This window comes from Suricata suricatta, chromosome 3 (assembly GCF_006229205.1).
Source record: "Suricata suricatta isolate VVHF042 chromosome 3, meerkat_22Aug2017_6uvM2_HiC, whole genome shotgun sequence".
Lineage (NCBI taxonomy): Eukaryota > Metazoa > Chordata > Mammalia > Carnivora > Herpestidae > Suricata > Suricata suricatta.
The window spans coordinates 114,275,319-114,295,635 of NC_043702.1; the positions used below are offsets into that span (position 1 = coordinate 114,275,319).

The window sequence follows — 20,317 nt, forward strand, 5'->3', positions numbered from 1 at the left end:
ATTCAAATTAAAAATTCAATTTAATACACGCTTGTCCTAAAAATGACAATCATTTAAATGAGAACAGAACATGCTAATGTGAACATCTACTTTGAAATTCAACATGCAGAATTATTTATGGATATCATGAGTAACCTGAATGAACTCAGCTGTGGCAATTTCACCTTAGCCCTTGAATATAAAGGTGTAAAGAAAAAAGTCAATTAGGATGAAAAAGAAAGATAGCTCTTGTCAAATCAGAGTACACATTACAAAAACCTGGGGATCTTTTAAAATTTCTATGTTCAAGCACACTCTAACCCACTTAATTCAGATCTCTGGGGTGGGACCTATGCATCAGTATTTTTTAACGCTCCCCAGGTACTCCCAATGTGTAGGCAATGCTGAGAACTAATGAATCAGAAGAGACTCTCTCCCAGAGGGGCACCTGAGTGGCTCGATCAGTGGTTAAGCGTCCGACTTCAGCTCAATCTCTAGTTGGTGAGTTCAAGCCCCGTGTCGGACTCTGTGCTACCAGCTGGGAGCCTAGTGCCTGCTTCTGATCCTGTGTCTCCCTCCCTCTCTCTCTCTCTGCCCCTCCCCTGCTCATGCACATCGGCATGTGCTCTCTCTCAAAATTAAACATCGAAAAAAAATTAAAGGAAAAAAAAGAATTTCTTTAGAGAAATCTACAGAGCAGAACTGTTCACAAAGAAAGAAGTCCCAGAAAGCAGGTAAGTAAGTAAGCTGCTTTCTCTTATTTAAGTTACAAATGATTTCTATATATTAAGGATATGTGCCTTTTCATGCTGCAAATATTTTTTTCCTCAGTTTCTTGCCTTTTCCAAGTCAGTTGTTTGAAATACAGACTTTTTTACTTTTATGAAGTTAAATCTATTGATCAGAGTAACCTTTTCGCCTTTTTTGGTTTTTCTTATTTTTGCCTAGAAGGCAGACAATTTATTGTTATAAAAAACAGGGGACTTCCAGGGCACCTGGGTGGCTCAGTTGGTTGACTGTCTGATTCTTGGTTTCGGCTCAGGGCATAGTCTCACAGTTCGTGGGATCGAGCCCCACATCGGGCTCTCCCCTGGCAGTGTGAAAGCTGTTGGGATTCTTTCCGTCCCTCTCTCTCCCCTCTCCAGCCGTGTTTTCTCTCTCTCTCTCAAAATAAATAAATCGACATGAAAACATTTTTTTAAAAAGGATACCTTTTGATTTTACTGTATTTAAACAAGTAAATAATGACTGTCAATTGTTACTTTTTTTATGTTTGTTTATTTTTAAGAGAGAGGCTGAGAGTGTGCCCATGCAGGGGAGGTACAGAGAGAGGGAGACAGAGGATCCCAAGCAGGCTCCACACTGGCAGTAGAGAGCCCTGAGCACAGTTCAAACTCACAAACCATGAGATCATGACCTGAGCCAAAATCAATAGCTGGACGCTCAACCGACCTAGCCACCCAGGTGCCCCCAATTTTTACTTTTAAAATAAAATATCTCAGATGTTTATCCAAAGGGTTACATGCTTTTTCAGGAACTGTTCAGAAATACAGCTGTGTTGCAGGGAAAGCAAACATTTGAACTCTAAGATGAGAAAAGGATATGATAGACAAGGTTATTCCACACACTCATGTTTATAATTTTCATCCTAACTAGTAATTGTTACAACAAAAACTGAGGGGAGGGGGAAGTCACTGCACAAAGTATTTTGTAGTAATAAATCCCACTGTAAATATATCAACAGGCACAATTCTCCCCCAGATTGTCACAAATTCAAATCTGACTACTAGTTTCAAACATGAGTTTTCACTTTTAACATGAATAACATGCTCACTATTCATAAGACACTATTACCATATCACTTTGTCCAGTGTTCATTATGATGAGTTTTATATAGAAATTTGACAAAATTTTGTTTTTATAATTCAAATTCAAAACAAAAGCTATGGTGAATGTCAGAAGTTGAGATCAGATTAGAAAGGAGGTTCATGAAGATGACCATTCAGTTAAATTTTAAGAGCTGACAACAAATTCCCTATACTGAAAAAAAAAAATCTTTTGTGCTTTTAACCCCAATGTCCACCAGAGGGAGCATCATATCTAATTTAGACTACTTGGGGAACTCTCAGATGAAAAGGAGAAGTCATCTGAAACTTGATCAACAAAAATTTTTAAACTTTTTTTTAATGTTTTATTTATTTTTGATACAGAGAGACAGAGCATGAGAGGGAGAGGGGCAGAGAGAGAAGGAGACACAGAACCGGAAGCAGGCTCCAGGCTCTGAGCTGTCAGCACAGAGCCTGACGCCGGGCTCAAACCCACAAACGTGAGATGTGACCTGAGCCGAAGTCGGAGGCTTAACTGACTGAGTCACCCAGGCGCCCCTCAACAAAAATTTTAGATGTAGCATATACAGAATTAAATGTGAAATCAAATAATAGCATCAAAAAAAAAGTTTTCAAAGGAAATTATCAAATAACTAGACTGCTGAGAACTTTAATAGTACCTACAGAAATCCATTCTCAGTTTAAAGGAAATATAGTTTACGCAGCAATCCTGAAGGTGTGTTGATTCAGTACATCTGTGTTGCAGCAGAAAACTGCTAACAAGCTCCCGTGGATACTGCTGCTGCTGACCCACACACCACACTTGGAGTAGCAAGAACTGAATGACAATGTAAACTGAATTTCCAAATTCACGTATTTTAACTTTTACATAAAGTTAGGAAATTGATTGGTAAGGAGTGGGACCCTAAATTTGGGATGTAAGCCCATGAAACTTGGTGCCTTGAACTCCTAAATTCTGTTGAACTCCTTGGACCAGTAAAAGCGCCCTGAAGAGGGTGGTCTCCCTCAATGTAAGGGCCATGTGAGGAACTGCTGAACCCCCTCAGAACTACCTTCACCACCTCTCAGTACTTTAGATCTATGACCAGACGCAAGTCCTGGCAGACCCCAAAGGATAACGATAAAAAGTGTGATGCATTAGGAGGCTCATTACACACCAAAAGAACTGCAAGATTTTTCCAATTTATATCAACAAAAACTTGAGGAACACACATGGGAAAGGACCCTAAGGGTGCTAGTAGTATTGGATTCAGGTGGAAGATAATGCTGGCTTGAGCTGCATTGACATGGGTGCGATAATTCAATAGGGTGGCCCAAACAGCTAGGAACGATTCTCTAAAAGTTTGGCTGGTTTAGTGAAAGCTGGACCCTAAGGTGACCTATACTAAATGAAGGTGAAACGTCAGAACTTCTTAGGATGCAAAGGAAGATGGAATCTGATGGCTTAGGAGATCAGAGCTGAGTGGATTTAATACGGCAGACCTGCTTACCTTTTAACCATATCTCCAGGAGGATCCAGAAAACGTTCCATTCACCAAGCGAAGAGAAATATATTCATGAGAGGAACCCTGGCCTCCTTGAAAAGCTCTGTGACGGCTAGCCATGAGAATCCAGAATAGAAGTGGTAACTGCTGCCATCACACTGGGCTTCCTAAATTGAGCAAGAGATGATGGGACCCTGTGGTGGCAGGGACCAAGTGGCAGTACTTAATCACCAAAGACAAGGTGGGAATGTATCCCATAATGGCAGCTAAAACAGTAACTAGGAAGGTTTGAACTGCAGAGATCTCTAATATTGGCTAAGTAATCAGTGTCCCCAGAATTGAAATAGATGGGCAATCTAATTAAGTCTTGATAGTATAACTGAAAAAACTCTAGATCTGGTAAACAGAAGTATGATTTAAATCACCAAAAAAATAAAGTTATGGCCCCTCTACCAAATCCCAGATTTGAGGCACTTCATAGACCCAGAGTCTCTAAAATGAAGTGAAGGTCAGGTCCCCTTAAGGAAGAATGCTACCACAGAGCCAAATATGGATACTGACAATTTTCTACCTAGCTTTCCCAAAGAAATCTACAGCCATTTATAAGGATGACTTTGGGGACCTGGGTGGCTCAGTCAGTTGGGCATCCAACTCTTGATCTTGGGGTTGTGAGTTCAGCCCCACATTGGGTGTAGAAATTACTTTAAAAAAGGAAAGAACCTCATACCCAACCCAGACCTTACCAAATCAGAATCTGCTTGAGTAAAATCTTCAGGTGATTTATTTGCACATTACAGTTCAAGAAGGGCTGCTCTAAGTGACAATTCAATAGAGGTTTATTTCTAGCTCCTACTAAATTTGATGCATGTAGGGCAATTCATCAGAGCTACTCTCCTCCAAGCCATGACTCATGCTTGTTTCTCTCACTCAATTCATGGCCTCCACAGTCTCTGAGGCAAGGCAAGAGAGAACAGGGAAGAATGCACAGGATATTTAATGGCAGACCCAGAGATGGCTTCTATAACCTCCAGCCCACAATCCATGGCCAAAAATGAGTCACAGGGTCCCAAGCAAATGGAAAAGAAGCTGAGAAAGGTAGTCATCTTGTGTGCTCACTGAGGAAAATGGGTGAAGTTTGCTAAGAGATACTGAGATGTCTCAGGAACGCCAAGGAAAAGTTAAATAAACAAGCTCAAACAGGGGCTGACTATCATGAGGACTAGCAACAGTTCTACCTTACTCTCTTCAAATTCTAGAGCCAATAACCAGCCAATGAACTTAACTTACTCACCTACTAGCAAGAGGTTCACTCTCTGTCTAATCAACTGATCATTCAAAAAAAAAAAAAGTGGAACATAAGTTGGCAAGCATTTCTAAGACATCTTCATCCCAAGCAGCACCCATTGTTTTATACAATTTCAAATGTAACAAAGTCTAAGAAAGACTTTCTTAAAGTTTATTTAAATTTCAAATTACAAAAAAAAGAATACAAGTTTGAATGGGGGAGGAATACCAAATATAAAAAGCACAAAGGAATATCTTTCCTCCCGCCTCCAAGTCCCATTCTCCAGAAGTATTAGAATCCCGGGGTGTTCTTCCAAACTTCTTCCATACAAACAAGTACATATACAATCACACAAAGATTTACTGAAAATACATGCATCATCCTACAAGCTTATTCACGCAGCAATGTACACATAGATCTACATCTGTACACATGGATCTACTTCAATCATGCTAGACAGCATTCTACAATAGGCTGCACCATAACATAACCATTCCCCTACTAATGAACATTAAAATTCTCTCTCCCTTTTTAATTATCAAACTGCTATGCTAAGAATCCTTGTACAACCGTTGTTATCTGTAATTCTGTCAGAATTCCAAAAGTAGGTCAACAAAATCTAGTGCTCAATTTTGGTAGGTATTATAAAATTGCACTCCTACAAGTGTCTGAATGTCCTGTAGCCCACATTTGTGTTTAGAAGGAACATAATAGACACTTTTTTCAGATTATCATGAGAATTAAGTGAAGTAATACACAAAATAAAGCACTTAAAATCATACCTGGTATTGCTAATAGTAATGAATATAGGAACTGAGTAATAATATTCAATGGTCACAATACCGTGATGTCAAGATAATCCAGGTTAATCACCATCCAGGGCATGTAAGTGGCTCAATCAACCGTCCAACTCTTGATTTTGGCTTAGGTCATGATCTCACAGTTCATGGGATCAAGCCCCACATCAGACTCTGCGCAGACATTGCAGGGCCTGCTTGGGATTCTCTTTCCCTCTCTCTGCCTCTCCCTCACTCACTCTCTGTCTCTCTCACTCAAAATAAATGAATAAACTTTAAAAAAGTTTTTTTAATGAAAACGTTTGTTTCACTAAAAACTTTGTTAAAATGTAATAAATATGTTTAAATACATATTTTTTAAATTTATCCATTTTAATTTTATGTATAAAGTCAATAGAGATAACCACATAAGTAAACCTCCTCAGTCCTAAATAACTGTTTTTTTAAAGACTCTCCTATGAAATCCTTCCCAATTTTTAAGAGTGGGTTCTGATACTGAAAAGTTTGAGAAACACTGCTCTATGGTATCAATTGCCTCAAATGACAGCATATGTCAACAGCGGTCAAACCATAGGCATTAACCAATTGCTTCAACTCTCCTTCTGCGAAGGTCAGAGGCAACCTTAGAAGCTCTACAGAAGATAGTAGGTTTCAGGGATGGTAACACAGGTAGAGAGCACAAATCCAAGTTCAGTAGGAAAAAAAATGAATGTTCCAATATGAACAAATCAGTGATCCTTCCCATGACCAAACAGTCTATGATAAAAACCTGACAGCTGGATGGCTGGTCCCAAAGATGTGTTGCCATTTGCAGGAACCCAGGATCACAAACCAGGCACTCTGTACCAGCAGAAGCCACAACGACCATGGTGAGGGGACACCTGAACTGTTGACTTCCAAGCACCACTCTCCATCCCTGTCCCCACAGCTGCCCTGTTCATGAGTCCTCTGAACAATCACCAGGCTGTCTGAAGAAGAATAACTCACTGCTACCCACAAAGTACATCATCCTGTCTGACTAAGAACGTTCTCTGCTGTGACATTCACATGGACCAAAGGTTTGCAGGCTCAGGGCTCTGCCATACAGCCCTTTCCCAAACTTCCTTGCAGAAGAAAAGGAAGCAAAAGAAACAGGAATTATAACTCCCACTCAAAAAGAAAAATAGAAGTCATATCCATAGAGTCCTTTCCCACCCACCTTATGGGTCCTTCCTTGATGCTCAGGTATATTCGTTAGCCAGTGCCCAGGAATCTGCAAGTTCTGAGTTCAAGCCATCTCTGAAGGTTCTACTCTTTGGGGTCCTTCAATCTTTAAGGTCCATCCCCCCTCCCAAAAGAGTCTATAACAAAAACAACAGTTCACCAGCACCAGTTGCTGACATATTTCACAAAATAAGGTAAAACCCCACAGAATGACTTTTACCCATTATTTGAACAGAGATGAGTACTCCCCTGTCTCCGCTTGGCTCTCTCCACAGGCCCTTAAATCTTGGCTTAGGAAGCCAATGTGAGAATTCTGCCTTTGCTGAAACTATTCATTCCAATGCCTAACATTCCCAGTAACTTCACTTACTTAGAAAATTCACCTAACACCTCAGCCTCTCAGTTTCCTGGTCATTTTAACAATCTCTTCCCTTTCTCAGCCACTTTCTACCACACTTTATTTTTTTTTAATTTTTTTTAATGTTTTATTTATTTTTGATACAGAGAGAGACAGAGCATGAGAGGGGGAGGGTCAGAGAGAGAGGGAGACAGAGAATCAGAAGCAGGCTCCAGGCTCTGAGCTAGCTGTCTGCACAGAGCCTGACGCGGGGCTCGAAACCACAAACGTGAGATGTGACCTGAGCAGAAGCCAGCCGCTCAACCGACTGAGCCACCCAGGCGCCCCTCTACCACACTTTAAAACCTCTTGCTCCAGCACGCACAATACATATAATGTATATCAAATCATCCCACTCTGGCCACTCCACCTCTTCCTTGCCCACATCATGTCCCCTAATTCATTGATCTCATCACAGTCCACTGCTCATCACTCTCCCCCCCTTATGACTTCAGTCCCTTGCTGAAAAATCATGGTGGCTGATTATCCCTCCCTTGCCTACAACTTCAACTTCCTTCTCCCACTCTCCATGCATTAAACTAACCTGGCAATCCTGGGTAAACCTAACTTTCATAGTCAAGTAGCTGAACATCGGGTGAAAAAAAAGCACTCCCCTGACTGCTCTCACTTTAAAAGAATGGACACAAGTTTTAAGTGGACATTCAGCACATCCAAGCTATCCTACTCTATGTCTCTAGACAATTCACTCTTCTAGAAGAACATTTCAAACCCTCTCTTCTCTAAGACTGAGTCACTCCGTGAGACTAGTCACCTCCCTAGCTGTCCTCAAGCCTTTCAATCACTGTTGCTGCCTTCTCTGGCCCTCTTCTTCTTATCTCAATATAAGAAGATATTCCTCCAGGGGCAGTCCTTGGCCAACATGGATTACATCATCTCACCAAACCCAGTATTCCTTTCTCGCCCTTTATTGCTTGGTCATATCTACCCACACTGTAACTCAAATGTAGCTGCTTTATTTTCTGTAATAGATCAAATCTGTCTCATGAACATTGGGCTGTCTCTTCTAATAATTAATCTAATCTTCCTTATGAATACTCCCCCTAGGAAATAGCCAGAAACTTAAAATTTGCCAGGTAATATCTCAGTCTCCTCCAGTTAATAATATTAAAACATTTAAGTTTGTCTCCTTACCAGAGCTGGTTTAAATAGTTGCTTTCAGGTAAACTTTTCTTCAAATGGGGCTGAAGGGACACCCTTATGCTGGCAAGAAGACTTCAGATCTTGGTGCCTCTGTGGATCCTCACTGAGCTCTGCTGCAAAGAAGTGATCGTGTCCCATGGCTGGACTGGTGCCATCTCACCTTTTGGGATGTCATGCCTCCTCCTACCCCTGTATCCATGATCCTGACCTTCAGTCTAGACTGGTATGATGCCTGCTGTCTTGCCAGGACCGTCAGCTCCTCCACACCCCTCACAGTAGCATGACAGCATTTTAGCCTCCCCGGCTACCACAGGCACATCTATCTAGCCACTTCCTCCTACCACTACTGTGCCCTATCTCCGTGTTGTCACAGCACAAACCCACAAAGCTATCCCCTCTAGAGATTCCAAACAAGGAGCACAGCTAAAAGCCTTCTCTTTTCAAACATTTTTTGTTTGTTTGTTTGTTTAAGTAAGCCCTACATCCAATGTGAGGCTTGAACTTACGACCCTGAGATCAAGTCGCACGCTCCACGCATGCTCTAGACACGGAACCATCCACAGACCCCACAAAAACCCTTCTACTTTTGACTGTCCCTTCAACCTATTTAACACCCTCACACTAACTCCAGTACTCTGGCCAGACAAGGAAGCTCAAAACGTGTATTTCTGGAGCAGGTTCCTGTCTTAATCAGTGGACCATGGGACTCCAGGTTACGGAGATTACTTTAAAAAATAATAAATAAAATCTTTCAAAAAAAAAAGATTAAAAAAAGACTGTATTTCTCACAATCTGTTTTCTCTACCTCTGTCTCTCTTCTTCCCATAATTCAGCCAGGCTGTTTCAGGGCTGAAAAACATGGACTTTCCATTTCCAATTCATCCTCTGTCCACCTGAGAGGCACTAAATGTCAAGCTTAGCCTTAATGACAGAAGAGATATCATATCCTCCTTACCCCATAGGAGAAATTATCATTAGAGTTTGTCAGAGGAAGTTCTTGATAGGATGCTACAGGCAACTTGGAACTTTAGAAAACCAAAAACAAACATACAGGCACTTAAAATTCCTAAAATAATATCCCGTCACAACTTCAACAGTTGGCATCTCCTGTGTGCTAGACTCCAAGGATGTAAGATGAGAGAGTTAGGTCACTAAAGGAGGAAGATCTACAAACAAAATAATTACAGTGGAATTTTATGTGCTGCATTTACCAAAAGAGAAACCACAAGTAACCATTTGTCCATCTTTTCCAGCTATCAAACTAAAGAGGTAAGCAACAGCAGAAAAAGGATAATATAAATTATTTCAGATCACAATTTCATATCATATAATCTTTCCCCAATTTACATACATCATTTTCTTTTTCAGTCACAACACAAAAAACCAGAAACCCATCCTTAATGAGAGGGAAAAAATCAAGGGAAGCCATGAAGCAAATTCAAGTTTCTCTATTAATAAAAATACATAGGCAAGAACCTAAAGCACTAATCAAAACACCCCAAGGCAAAAGGAAATCAGGTAGAGTTAAATAATAAAGTTATTAAATAAATACCTATTATTTCATGCTGCCATTCCCACTTGGAACTCTAATTGTTGCAAACTAATATTTTCATTCCATTTTTTTTAATTTTTTTCTTTTTCTATTTATTGTATTGTAAAATTTTTTTAATGTTTATTTATTTTTGGGAGAGAGAGTGCAAGTAGGGGAGGAGCAGAGAGAAAGGGAAATACAGAATCTGAACCAGGGTCCAAGCTTTGAGCTGTCAGCACAGAGCCTGACACAGGGCTTGAACTTATGAACTGTGAGATCAGGACCTGAGCCAAAGTCAAATGCTCAATCGACTGAGGCACCCAGATGCTCCTCCATTTCTTAATTCAAAACGAAGACAGAAGGACAAGGACAGCTAGAGGAAAATTCAGCCAGATGTTTGTAAACACAAACTAAATGAATATTTTTATAAAAATCTGTAACTTTCAATGTGGGGAACTTCAGCAAATAGTTAAGTCTTTTTTTTTAATGTTTATTTATTGGGGGTGTGGACATATGTGGGGGAGGGGCAGAGGAACAGGCAGAGAGAATCCCAAGCAGGTTCCTCACTGCCAACACAGAGCCTGAGTTGGAACTCGAACTCACAAACCCTGAGATCACCACCTGAGCTGAAATCAAAAGTAGAATGCTTCACCCTCTAGGCCACCCAGGTGCCTCATTAGTTAAGTTGTGGAAGAAATTAACTGTTTTCAAAACTTCTATAAGTTCTGAAGTTTACAAAAACTCCAAAGTGCTCTCTCAACAGATTTTGTTGTTGTTGCCATTATGGTTACACCAGGAAGCTACAGATACAACTGTTATTTAGTGATTTTAAAACACAAAAGTTAAATAAATTCCCCAATGAAAAATCAAATTAGGCCTTGGTAAGATTTTGAGGGTTATTTTTTAATGTTTATTTATTTTTTAGAGAGCGGGGAAGGGGCAGAGAGAGAGAGGGAGACACAGCATTCGAAGAGGCTCCAGGCTATCAGCCCAGAAGCCGACGTGGGGCTCGAACCCATGAACCGCGAGATCATGGCCTGAGCCAACAGGTCGCTTGAACCATTGAGCCACTCAGGCGCCCCAGGCCTTGGTCAGATTTATAGTCAACCTGCCCATCTGAGTTCCGCACGCCCCTCCTCACCCCCACCTACCCAAATCTCAGGCTGGGCGGTCCGGAAGAGCAGTCCTGAAGAACGTCATCCCACCCTTCTCGAACAGAGCTCTCCTCCTTGGAGCTCGGAAACATTCGCGGCTTGACTACACTTCCCTATGCCTGTGCGTTCACACACTTCCATAAACCGCTTTCGCACAGCCCTCTGCACCGGCCCAGGTCTTCCAGGCTGACGAATTCTCGCGTCCCCATAGGTGGCTAAAACTTCACCATTCAATGCCCAGCGCATCAGGCAACCTCAGTAACCCATGCTCCTTCAGCCCTGAGCTGCACCTCGATTTCAGCCCTTCCGATTCGCTCTAATTAACTCTCTCACTTGTGTGCTCCTCCAGGATTCTTCGATGACCCCGTTCATCTCCACGGGTCCCCAGGCCACACACAACCTGGACCCTGCAAAGTGTTCCGTCAACACCCAGATTCTTCCGCCTCCAGCAAGCCGGGTCCCCTGCTGGTGGGACCTCGGCACGAGCCCGGTGTCTACACAGCCCTGCCCCCGCCCCCGCCCACCCCGACCCCAGCCCCTTGTTACTTCCAGGGCCGCCCCGACGAAGCCTGCCGACCAGGACACAGACTTTTTGTTCTCCAGGAAAATTGTCCACGGCACAAGTGCTCCTCCGCTCAGCCCCACCAGCTTCCTCCGATTCCCAGTGCAGCCCGGGGGCGGGCGGGGTGTCCACAGGTCCAGCTCCGCACCCCCCAGCCCAGAGCTGGAAGGGCTGAGTCCCCCGGCGCGCAACACCCTGTCAGCCGCGACGCGTCCCCGGGAACCGCGCGGGGCTGGACAGCGCGGCAGCGCTCCTACATTGGCGCACCCACGGCCGGGCAGACTCCCGGGGCAGGCGGCCCCACCACGTCTCCCCGCGCCGCCCCAGGCTTGAGTGGGCGAGAGCGCTCCGTACGTACCCGAGGAGGCAGCGGTCGCAGACGACGCCACGACTCCCCTTGCACACCGTGTACGCCAAGGGATCCGAGCGGAAGAGCAGCTCTCCGGGGCGCAGCTGCGCCAAGGCGCGCAGCCCGTTTCCCCTGTTGGTGGAGCTGAACTTTTCCACCTTCGGCGGCTCCATCTCCTCAGGTCCGCACCTCAGCAGTCCGCCGCTTCCCGCAGCTGGCTTCTCGCGTGCTGCTGGAAGCCGCGCGCCTGCGCCCTGCGCGCTCACGTACGCCCGAGGGGCGGGGCGGGCGCGCGAGGCCTCCGAGCATGCCCAGACGGGGTCTGGAGGCGAGCCCAGCGACAGCGCCGGCGATGAGGACCTGGCCCGGCCTCCGACTCCCAGGGCTGGCGGCCGTTCATAGGACGGCTCCGCGAGGAGCAGCGGTGTTCACACACGGTGTTTTGTTGTGACCCTACTCCTAGATCAAACAGTTCTTAGCATTTTGCCATGTCTGTTCACTTTCTCTCCCGGAATATGTAGATATATGGTTGTTGAACCCCTTCAAAGTAGGTTGTTGTTTGTTGAATCATATAAAGGTAAACTGCAGACATCATGAAATCTCATAACTAATGCATTATAACATTTCATAATTAAATATGGTCACACACATTTCCTCAGAATAAAAACAATACACTATAGAGCTACAATATCATCACCCCTAGGAAGATTATATTATGCTAGCATGTAAAAACTATATTCACTTTAAGAATGGCTTTTATAACTTTCTTTTAAAAACTAGGATCCAGCTATCCATATCAAAATAACACCAGCATTCTTCACAGAGCTAGAACAAACAATCCGATTTGTATGGAATCAGAGAAGACCTCTTGAATAGTCAAAGCAATCCTGAAAAAGAAAACCAATGCTGGAGGCATCACAATTCCAGACGTCAAGATGTGTTACAAAGCTGTGATCATCGAGACACTATGGTGCTGGCACAGAAATAGACACTCAGATCAGTGGAACAGAATAGTGAATCCAGAAATGAACCCACAAATATATGGCCAACTCATCTTTAACAAAGCAGGAAAGAATATTCAGTGGAAAAAGAGAGTCTCTTCAGCAAATGGTGTTGGGAAAACTGGACAGAGACATGCAGAAGAATGAACCTGAACCACTTTATTACATCTTACACAAAAACTCAACATGGATGAGAAACGTAAACATATGACAGGAAGCCATCAAAATCCTAGAAGAGACAACAGGCAATAACCTCTTTGACCTGGGCCACAGCACTTCTTACTTGACATGTTTCCAGAGGCAAGGGAGACAAAAGCAAAAATGAACAATTGACCTCGTCAAGATAAAAAGCTTCTCCACAGGGAAGGAAACAATCAGCAAACCCAAAAGGCAACTGACAGAATGGAAGAAGATATTTGCAAATGACATATCAGATAAAGGGCTAGTATCCAAAATCTATGAAGAACTTATCAAACTCAACATCCCAAAAAACAAATAATCCAATGAAGAAATGGGCAAAAGAGATGAATAGACACTTTTCAAAGAAGACATCCAGATGGCTAACAAACACATGAAAAAAATGCTCAACATCACTCATCATCAGAGAAATACAAATCAAAACCACAATGAGATACCACCTAAAACCTATCAGAATGACTGCAATTAACAGTTCAGGCAACGACAGATGTTGGTGAGGATTCGGAGAAAGGGGAACCCTTTTGCACTTCTGGTGGGAATGCAAGCTGATACAACTATTCTGGGAAACAGTATGGAGGTTCTTCAAAATATTAAAAATAAGAGGGAGGGAGGCAAACAATAAAAGACTCTTAAATACAGAGAACAAACTGAGGGTGGATGGTGGGGTGGGGGAGAGGGGAAAATGGGTGATGGGCACTGAGGAGGGCACTTGTTGAATGAACACTGGGTGTTATTTGTAAGCGATAAACAACAGGAATTTACCACAAAAACCAAGAGCGCACTTTACACCCTGTATGTTAGCCAATTTGACAATAAACTATTTAAAAAATTAAAAATAGAACTACCCTATGACCCAGTAATTAAGCTACTAGGTATTTATCCAAAGGATACAGAGTGTTAATTCAAAGGGGAGCACACATCCCGATGTTTGTAGCAGCACTATCAACAATAGCCACATTATGGAAATGTCCATCAACTGATGAATGGATAAAGAAGATGTGTGTGTGTGTGTGTGTGTGTGTGTGTGATCCATACACACACACACACACAATGGCAATCAAAAAGAATGAAATCTTGCCATTTGCAACAACGTATTTGGAACTAGTGTGTATTATACAAAGTGAAATAGGTTAGTCAAAGAAAGACAGTTATCATATGATTTCACACATATATGGGATTTAAGAAACAAAACAGATAAACATAAGGGAAGGGAACGAAAAATAACATAAAAACAAAGAGAGGGACAAACTGAGAGTTGCTAGTGTGGTTTTGGGTGGGGGGGAATGGGCTAAATGGATGATGGGCACTAAGGTGGGCACTTGTTGGGATGGGCACTGATGTTATATGTAAGTGATGAATCACTAAACTCTATTCCTGAAATCCCTATATGTTAACTAACTTGTATTTAATTATTTAACATACAAAAAATAAATTAAAATAAATTTTAAAACTGGTATTCTAAAATTGTTGTCTTGTTTATGTTTTTATTTTTTGAGAGAGAGACAGAGTGTGAGTTGGAGAGGGGCAGAAAGCAAGGGAGACACAGAATCCAAAGCAGGCTCCAGGCTCTTAGCTGTCAGCACAGAGCCTCATGTGGCGCTTGAACCCACAAACTGTGAGATCATGACTTGAGCCGAAGTCAGACGTTTAACCAACTGAGACACCCAGGTGGCCAACTGTTGTCTTATAAAGAAGTGATCAAAGAGCATGCAACCCAAAATGTAGGGAGAACATTATCAAGGGCTCATAACTTTTTTCTGGATTTTGTGATATTTGTGGTACTTACCAGCTTTTAAAATTTTGTACTTTGTTGTGACTTCTTATTTCAAATACTCCCTTTTGTACTTAGTCATATTCATTGTTTTGTTTTAAAAATTTTTAATGTTTTATTTATTTTTGATACAGAGAGAGACAGAGCATGAGAGGGGGAGGGGCAGAGAGAGAAGGAGACACAGAACTGGAAGCAGGCTCCAGGCTCTGAGCTAGCTGTCAGCACAGAGCCTGATGTGGGGCTTGAACCCACGAACGTGAGATCTGACCTGAGCTGAAGTCAGAGGCTTAGCCGACTGAGCCACCCAGGCGCCCCTTGTTTTTGTTTTTTAATTGGGGGGGTGTTGGGGCCCAGCAGTCCAAAAAACCTCCCACAGAACGACCTTTGATGGCCAGACCTCCGGGACACAGGAGAATCTACATAAGCAACCATGGATGCTCTGCCTCCAGGGCGCAGGAGAAAAAAATTTGGGATTTTTCTTATTGCTTTGCAAAAGCAATGAAGGCATATACCTTTAAGTTTTGAATCAACTTGGGTCAGTTAGTGGCACCTGCTTTCCCTTACTTTATTTCTGTTCCCAGCTCATTGCCTGCTGTTGGGGCAAACACTATCCTCTGTCTAAAATTAAACCCTTGAATGGTAAGCGTCTTGCCCAGACATAACTGCTAAAGGACCTTGAAGAAAAGAAGATTCTTTGAGAGACAGACTTCCGCATTCCTGTTTTTTTACTTCTGTTTTCACGGCTGTTCTCTTTTCTGTGATTAAAAAAAAAAAAAAAAAGATCCTTCCCAGGGCATGTTTTTACTCTCTCAAGGACCATAAGCTTTGTAATCATTAAAGAGAAAAAAAAAATGTGTAAAACCCCTATGGCATAAAAGACACTGACTTTCTTAGTAAAGTGTGGTTTTACCACCATTCATGTTGTCTGCCTTCCTATAGATATTTCGCAGACACCAACCACCTACTCTGGGACCGTTCGACTGGGGTGCCTGGGCTGGTCCTCCACGGGGGGGCAGAGGGAAAGAGAGAGAATCTTAAGCAGGCTCCCCGCTCAGCCCAGAGTCCTTAGCAGAGCTCAATCCCATGACCCTGGGATCATTACTTGAGCCAAAATCAAGAATCAGATGCTCATCTGACTAAGCCACCCAGATGCCTCTGTATCCTTTTTCTTAGAAGAAATCCCCAAACACCCAAAAGATTTGAAAGCAGGAACTACAAGAGATACTTCCATGCCCATGTTCATAGCAGCGTTATCCACAGTAGACAAAACGTAGAAACAACCCAAGTGTGCGTCAACAGATGAATAAACAAAATGTGGTATATACATACGATGGAATATTATTCAGCATTAAAAATAAAATTCTAATACATTATAATGTGGATGAACCTTGAAAACATGCTAAGTGAAATATTCCAGACAAGAAACAACAAATATCATACGGCTCCAGGAAGAGACAAAAAGTAGAAGATCAGTTATCAAGTGCTGGGGGCGAGGGGATGGGGAATTAGCATTACATGAGTACAGAGTTTCTATTTAGGATAATGAAAACGTCCTGGAAATATGTAATGGTGATGGTTGTGCAACAATGTGAATGTACTTAATGCCACTGAATTTTACACTTCAAATGGTTGAAATGGAAAGTTTTGAGATGTATACATAACCACAATTTTAAAAGGAGGCTTGCTCCCTAAAGTTGTATAAGCCTGCACCCCACAAAATTTGGATCAGTTCCTACCAATGAAACAAGAAATTCCACAATAATACAATTTAACATCCTCTAAGGAGAACCACATATTCAGTAACAGAAGGGTTAAGTATTTTACTTAATAAAAGATATCCATTTAATTATTGTAAAATGGGCTACTGCTTTCCAGAACTCTTAAATGATAAATCAAAAGCATCAAGTTCCAAATTTGCTATACAAGGACTACTCAGAAACTGGAAAGATGGCTTACTCTTAATATTATTTAAAGTTGAGGTGTATTTTAGAAACAGAACCTCAGAATCCCTGGGCCCTCCATCCTATCCTGCAACTCAGTGAATTCTTTTGGTGCTTTCTTTTGTATAAAAACAGTAAAAGAAGTTTAAGGAAAACTGGATTGAGAGGTTCATGATACATGGAGTACAGGTTTTTATGCCATGAGTAGTAAGGAAATCCTGGGTTGGATCTCTAAACCATCTTTGCCAAGTCTTGGAGATTTGATGTTTACAATGAATTCTTCCTAAATTTACAAAGTTTTCATCACAAATCTAAATTACATTTTTAAAACACAAAAAGCAATGCTTTCTCACCCTACTTATTCCCTTACTTTCATATCCTTGTGCTTTTTTTTTACTTTTATTTAAAAAAAAATTTTTAATGTTTTTTATTTTTGAGAGTCAGAGAGAGACAGGATGAGCAGCGGCAGGTCAGAGAGAGAGAGAGGTACAGAATCCGAAGCAGGCTCCAGCCTCTGAGCTGCCAGCACAGAGCCCGACGCGGGGCTTGAACCCACAAACCATGAGACCATGACCAGAGCCAAAGTCGGATGCTCAACCGACTGAGCCACCCAGCCTCCCCTCTTGTGCTTTTTTTTTAAATGTTTATTTTTTTTTGTGAGATACAGCACGAGAAAGCATGTGTGCGAGTGGAGTAGGGGCAGAGAAAGGGAAAAAGGATCCAAAGAGGGCTGAGCGCTGACAGTAGAGAGCCTGATGTGGAGCTCAAAACCATGAACTCATGAAAGCTAAAGTCAGATGTTTAACCAATTGAGCTCCCCAGGCACCCCTCATATCCTCGCTTCTACTGAGCAGAGAAAAACCAAGAAGAGCAGAGTGTGCCTCAATTCCCCATAAACCATAATTTAAATTTTAACATGCTCTTTTATTAGGAAAACATAAATTAAGTAGTAGCTATAAAATGTTTAATACAGAACTACCCAGCAGTTTTAGTAATAAATAAAATGAACTTTTAACTAAGACTTATTGGATTATTTTTTTAAACACACCGTAACAAATTAAAAAAAAATTTTTTATGTCTTAATTTTTTTATTTTCAGAGACAGAGAGTGAGTGGGGGAGGAGCAGACAGTGAGGGAGACACAGAATCCAAAGCAGGCTCCAGGCTCTGAGCCGTCAGCACAGAGCCAGACACAGGTCTCTAACCCACGGACTGTGAGATCACGACCTGAGCCGAAGTCGTATGCTTAACCGACTGAGCCACCCAGGCACCCCTGGATTATTTTTTAAAGTGTTATTTTGTGTCTCATCAGGTAAGTAGGATTCCTCTTTCAAATCTTAGAATGGTGCAAGCAATATGCTAATAGGGTGTAGAATTTAAAACACTCTTTCCTTCTAATCCAGGCTGGTGGCCTAGAGGTCACCATTTGGGCATCACCTCAGAATTGTGCTAATTTTTAGTCATTAGAGTCGTCCCATGTTGAAATGAGATGCTATTGAGATAGTATTTATATATAAAGGAAACTGATTGGCCTTCAGGCATTTGCTTGGTTTTGGACATGTACATGGCTTTGGGTATGGCTGGAGCCAAGGGGCTCAAATGTTATCAAAGTGATGTCTCCTAATTCCATGTGTTAGCTCTGCTTTTTCTATGTTGACTTCATTCTCCAGGTTTTCCTCCCTATAGGAATACACTTTTGGTAATACAATATCAGATAATTACAAAGTATCAGATAAAAAGGCCACAAAGTCTAATCCTTTTCATCTTATACATGCAAAACCAAAGTCCATATAATTAACCTATTAAATGCCATTCTACAATTTAGTGATGAGAATGGGTATTACTTCACAAAAACACAGAACATTTTTAAAAATCCTAATATAGTACTTACCTATTTTGGTCCCAATCACCTTCTGAATTTATAGACTGGATTCTTACATATTCTAGAGAAAAACAACTATTTTCTTATTGGAAAGTTATCTAAGTTATATTCCAAAAAAACCCTTAAATACGATGGAGAGTCTCCTCTTGTAATACCTCAAGCTCTTACCTCTCTTATGGTCTTCAGCCACCATGATCTTACCCAGAGTTAACTGTAGAGACACCTCTTTCACTCTTCTGATAAAAAATTTTTTTCAAAGACACCAGGACTTGTTCCTCCAATTCCATGTGAATGTTCTGCTAAACTCCTAAGGTGTGGGGGATTCAAATGAACCAGAGGACCATCTGTTATCCTCAGCCATGAGGCCCTTTGGAAAAATGTGTTTAACCCTGAATTACCTGGTACTAGGCCTTGTCATCACCAGGAATCACTCCACCTCTGGTATCTTTTTTTATTATTTTAATGTTTATTTTTGAGAGACAGAGCTCAAGCAGGAAAGGGGCAGAGACAGAGGGAGACACAGAATCCAAAGCAGGCTTGTCTCCAAGCTGCCAAGCACAGAATCTGATGCAGAGCTCGAACCCACAAACTGTGAGATCATGACCTGAGCTGAAGCCAGACATTTAACTGACTGAACCAGCCAGACACCCCTGTTATTATTTTTAATGTTTATTTTTGAGAGAGCGAGCGAGCGAGAGCATGAGGGACTGTGAGCAGAGGAACAGTAGAGAGAGAGGAAGACAGAATCTGAAGCAGGCTCCATGCCGTCAGTGCAAAGCGGACGCACGGCTCAAACCCATGAACCTTGAGATCATGACCTGAACTGAACGAGTCGAAGCCAGATAGATGCTCAATCAATAGCCACCCAGGTGCCCTTAATATTAGAGTTTCGTTAAGAAGCTTCAGGAGAAATTTAGGCTGCAGGCCTAGGAATGGAAGACTGAATGGCATAATGATTTGGCAGATTATACAATGGCAGGATAGGAATTACAAGAGAAAGAGGATTCAGTTTCCAAGCAGATTGAATTGTAGGCCAATGACGATATTAGGAAAGTAGGGAACAACTGGTCTGGCTGAATGTTATTAAGAACATGCCCTGCAAAAAGTTACTTAGTAATGATATGCCTTAGTTACTAAGAAGTTTCATAATAGCAATCAAATCTGAGATTTGAGGTCTCAGTTAAATTCTTGTAGCTTCTTCAAAGATCTAACAAGATATTCTTAATTTCAGTTAGTTTCATATAAAGGTCTACCTTCAGATGAACTTTTTTTTGATAAAACAAGAATTCAAGCAACTTTTGAATAGCAGAGTGAATTACTCACTGAAAGCACATTGACTGTACATAACAATTTAAAATGATTAGCTTAGGGTCAATTTAATGTATCATTAGATCGATACTAAAAGAAAAACATCACAAAACTTATTACTTAAAATATTTTAATTTCTATAAAAGTTTAAATCATATTAAAATTGAAATAGTTTCATTGTACAGTACTTGATAATTCAACAATTTGAAAAGTAAAACCACTTAAATCATTTTAATTTACTTTCTAAGTTTAATAATGTACAAAGTCTTTTGCCCTCCAACAGGAAGCAAAAGATCAACAGTAGAATATTTAAATTAATATGGAAGATATTTGGCCAAAGGGATTTTTTTTTTTTTTAAAGTAAGCTCTAGACCCACTGTGGGCCTTAAACTCACAACCCTGAGATCAAGTCACACGTTCTACTGACTGAGCCAGCCAGACACCCTTGGCCAAAGAGATTTTAAAAACT

General features: G+C 41.6%; 1 protein-coding gene across 2 annotated transcripts in view; it reads right to left on the bottom strand.

Moving 5' to 3' along the window:
- SMYD3 (SET and MYND domain containing 3) overlaps positions 1 to 11,997 on the bottom strand; it is a 694,896-nt gene extending 682,899 nt beyond the window's left edge. For both annotated transcript variants that reach the window (XM_029934863.1, XM_029934862.1), the window contains exon 1: positions 11,759 to 11,997. In XM_029934863.1, coding sequence (XP_029790723.1) covers positions 11,759 to 11,922 — 164 coding nt within the window. In that variant the 5' untranslated portion in view covers positions 11,923 to 11,997. The remainder of the gene's footprint in view (positions 1 to 11,758) is intronic.
- Between the last annotated feature and the right edge of the window lie 8,320 nt (positions 11,998 to 20,317).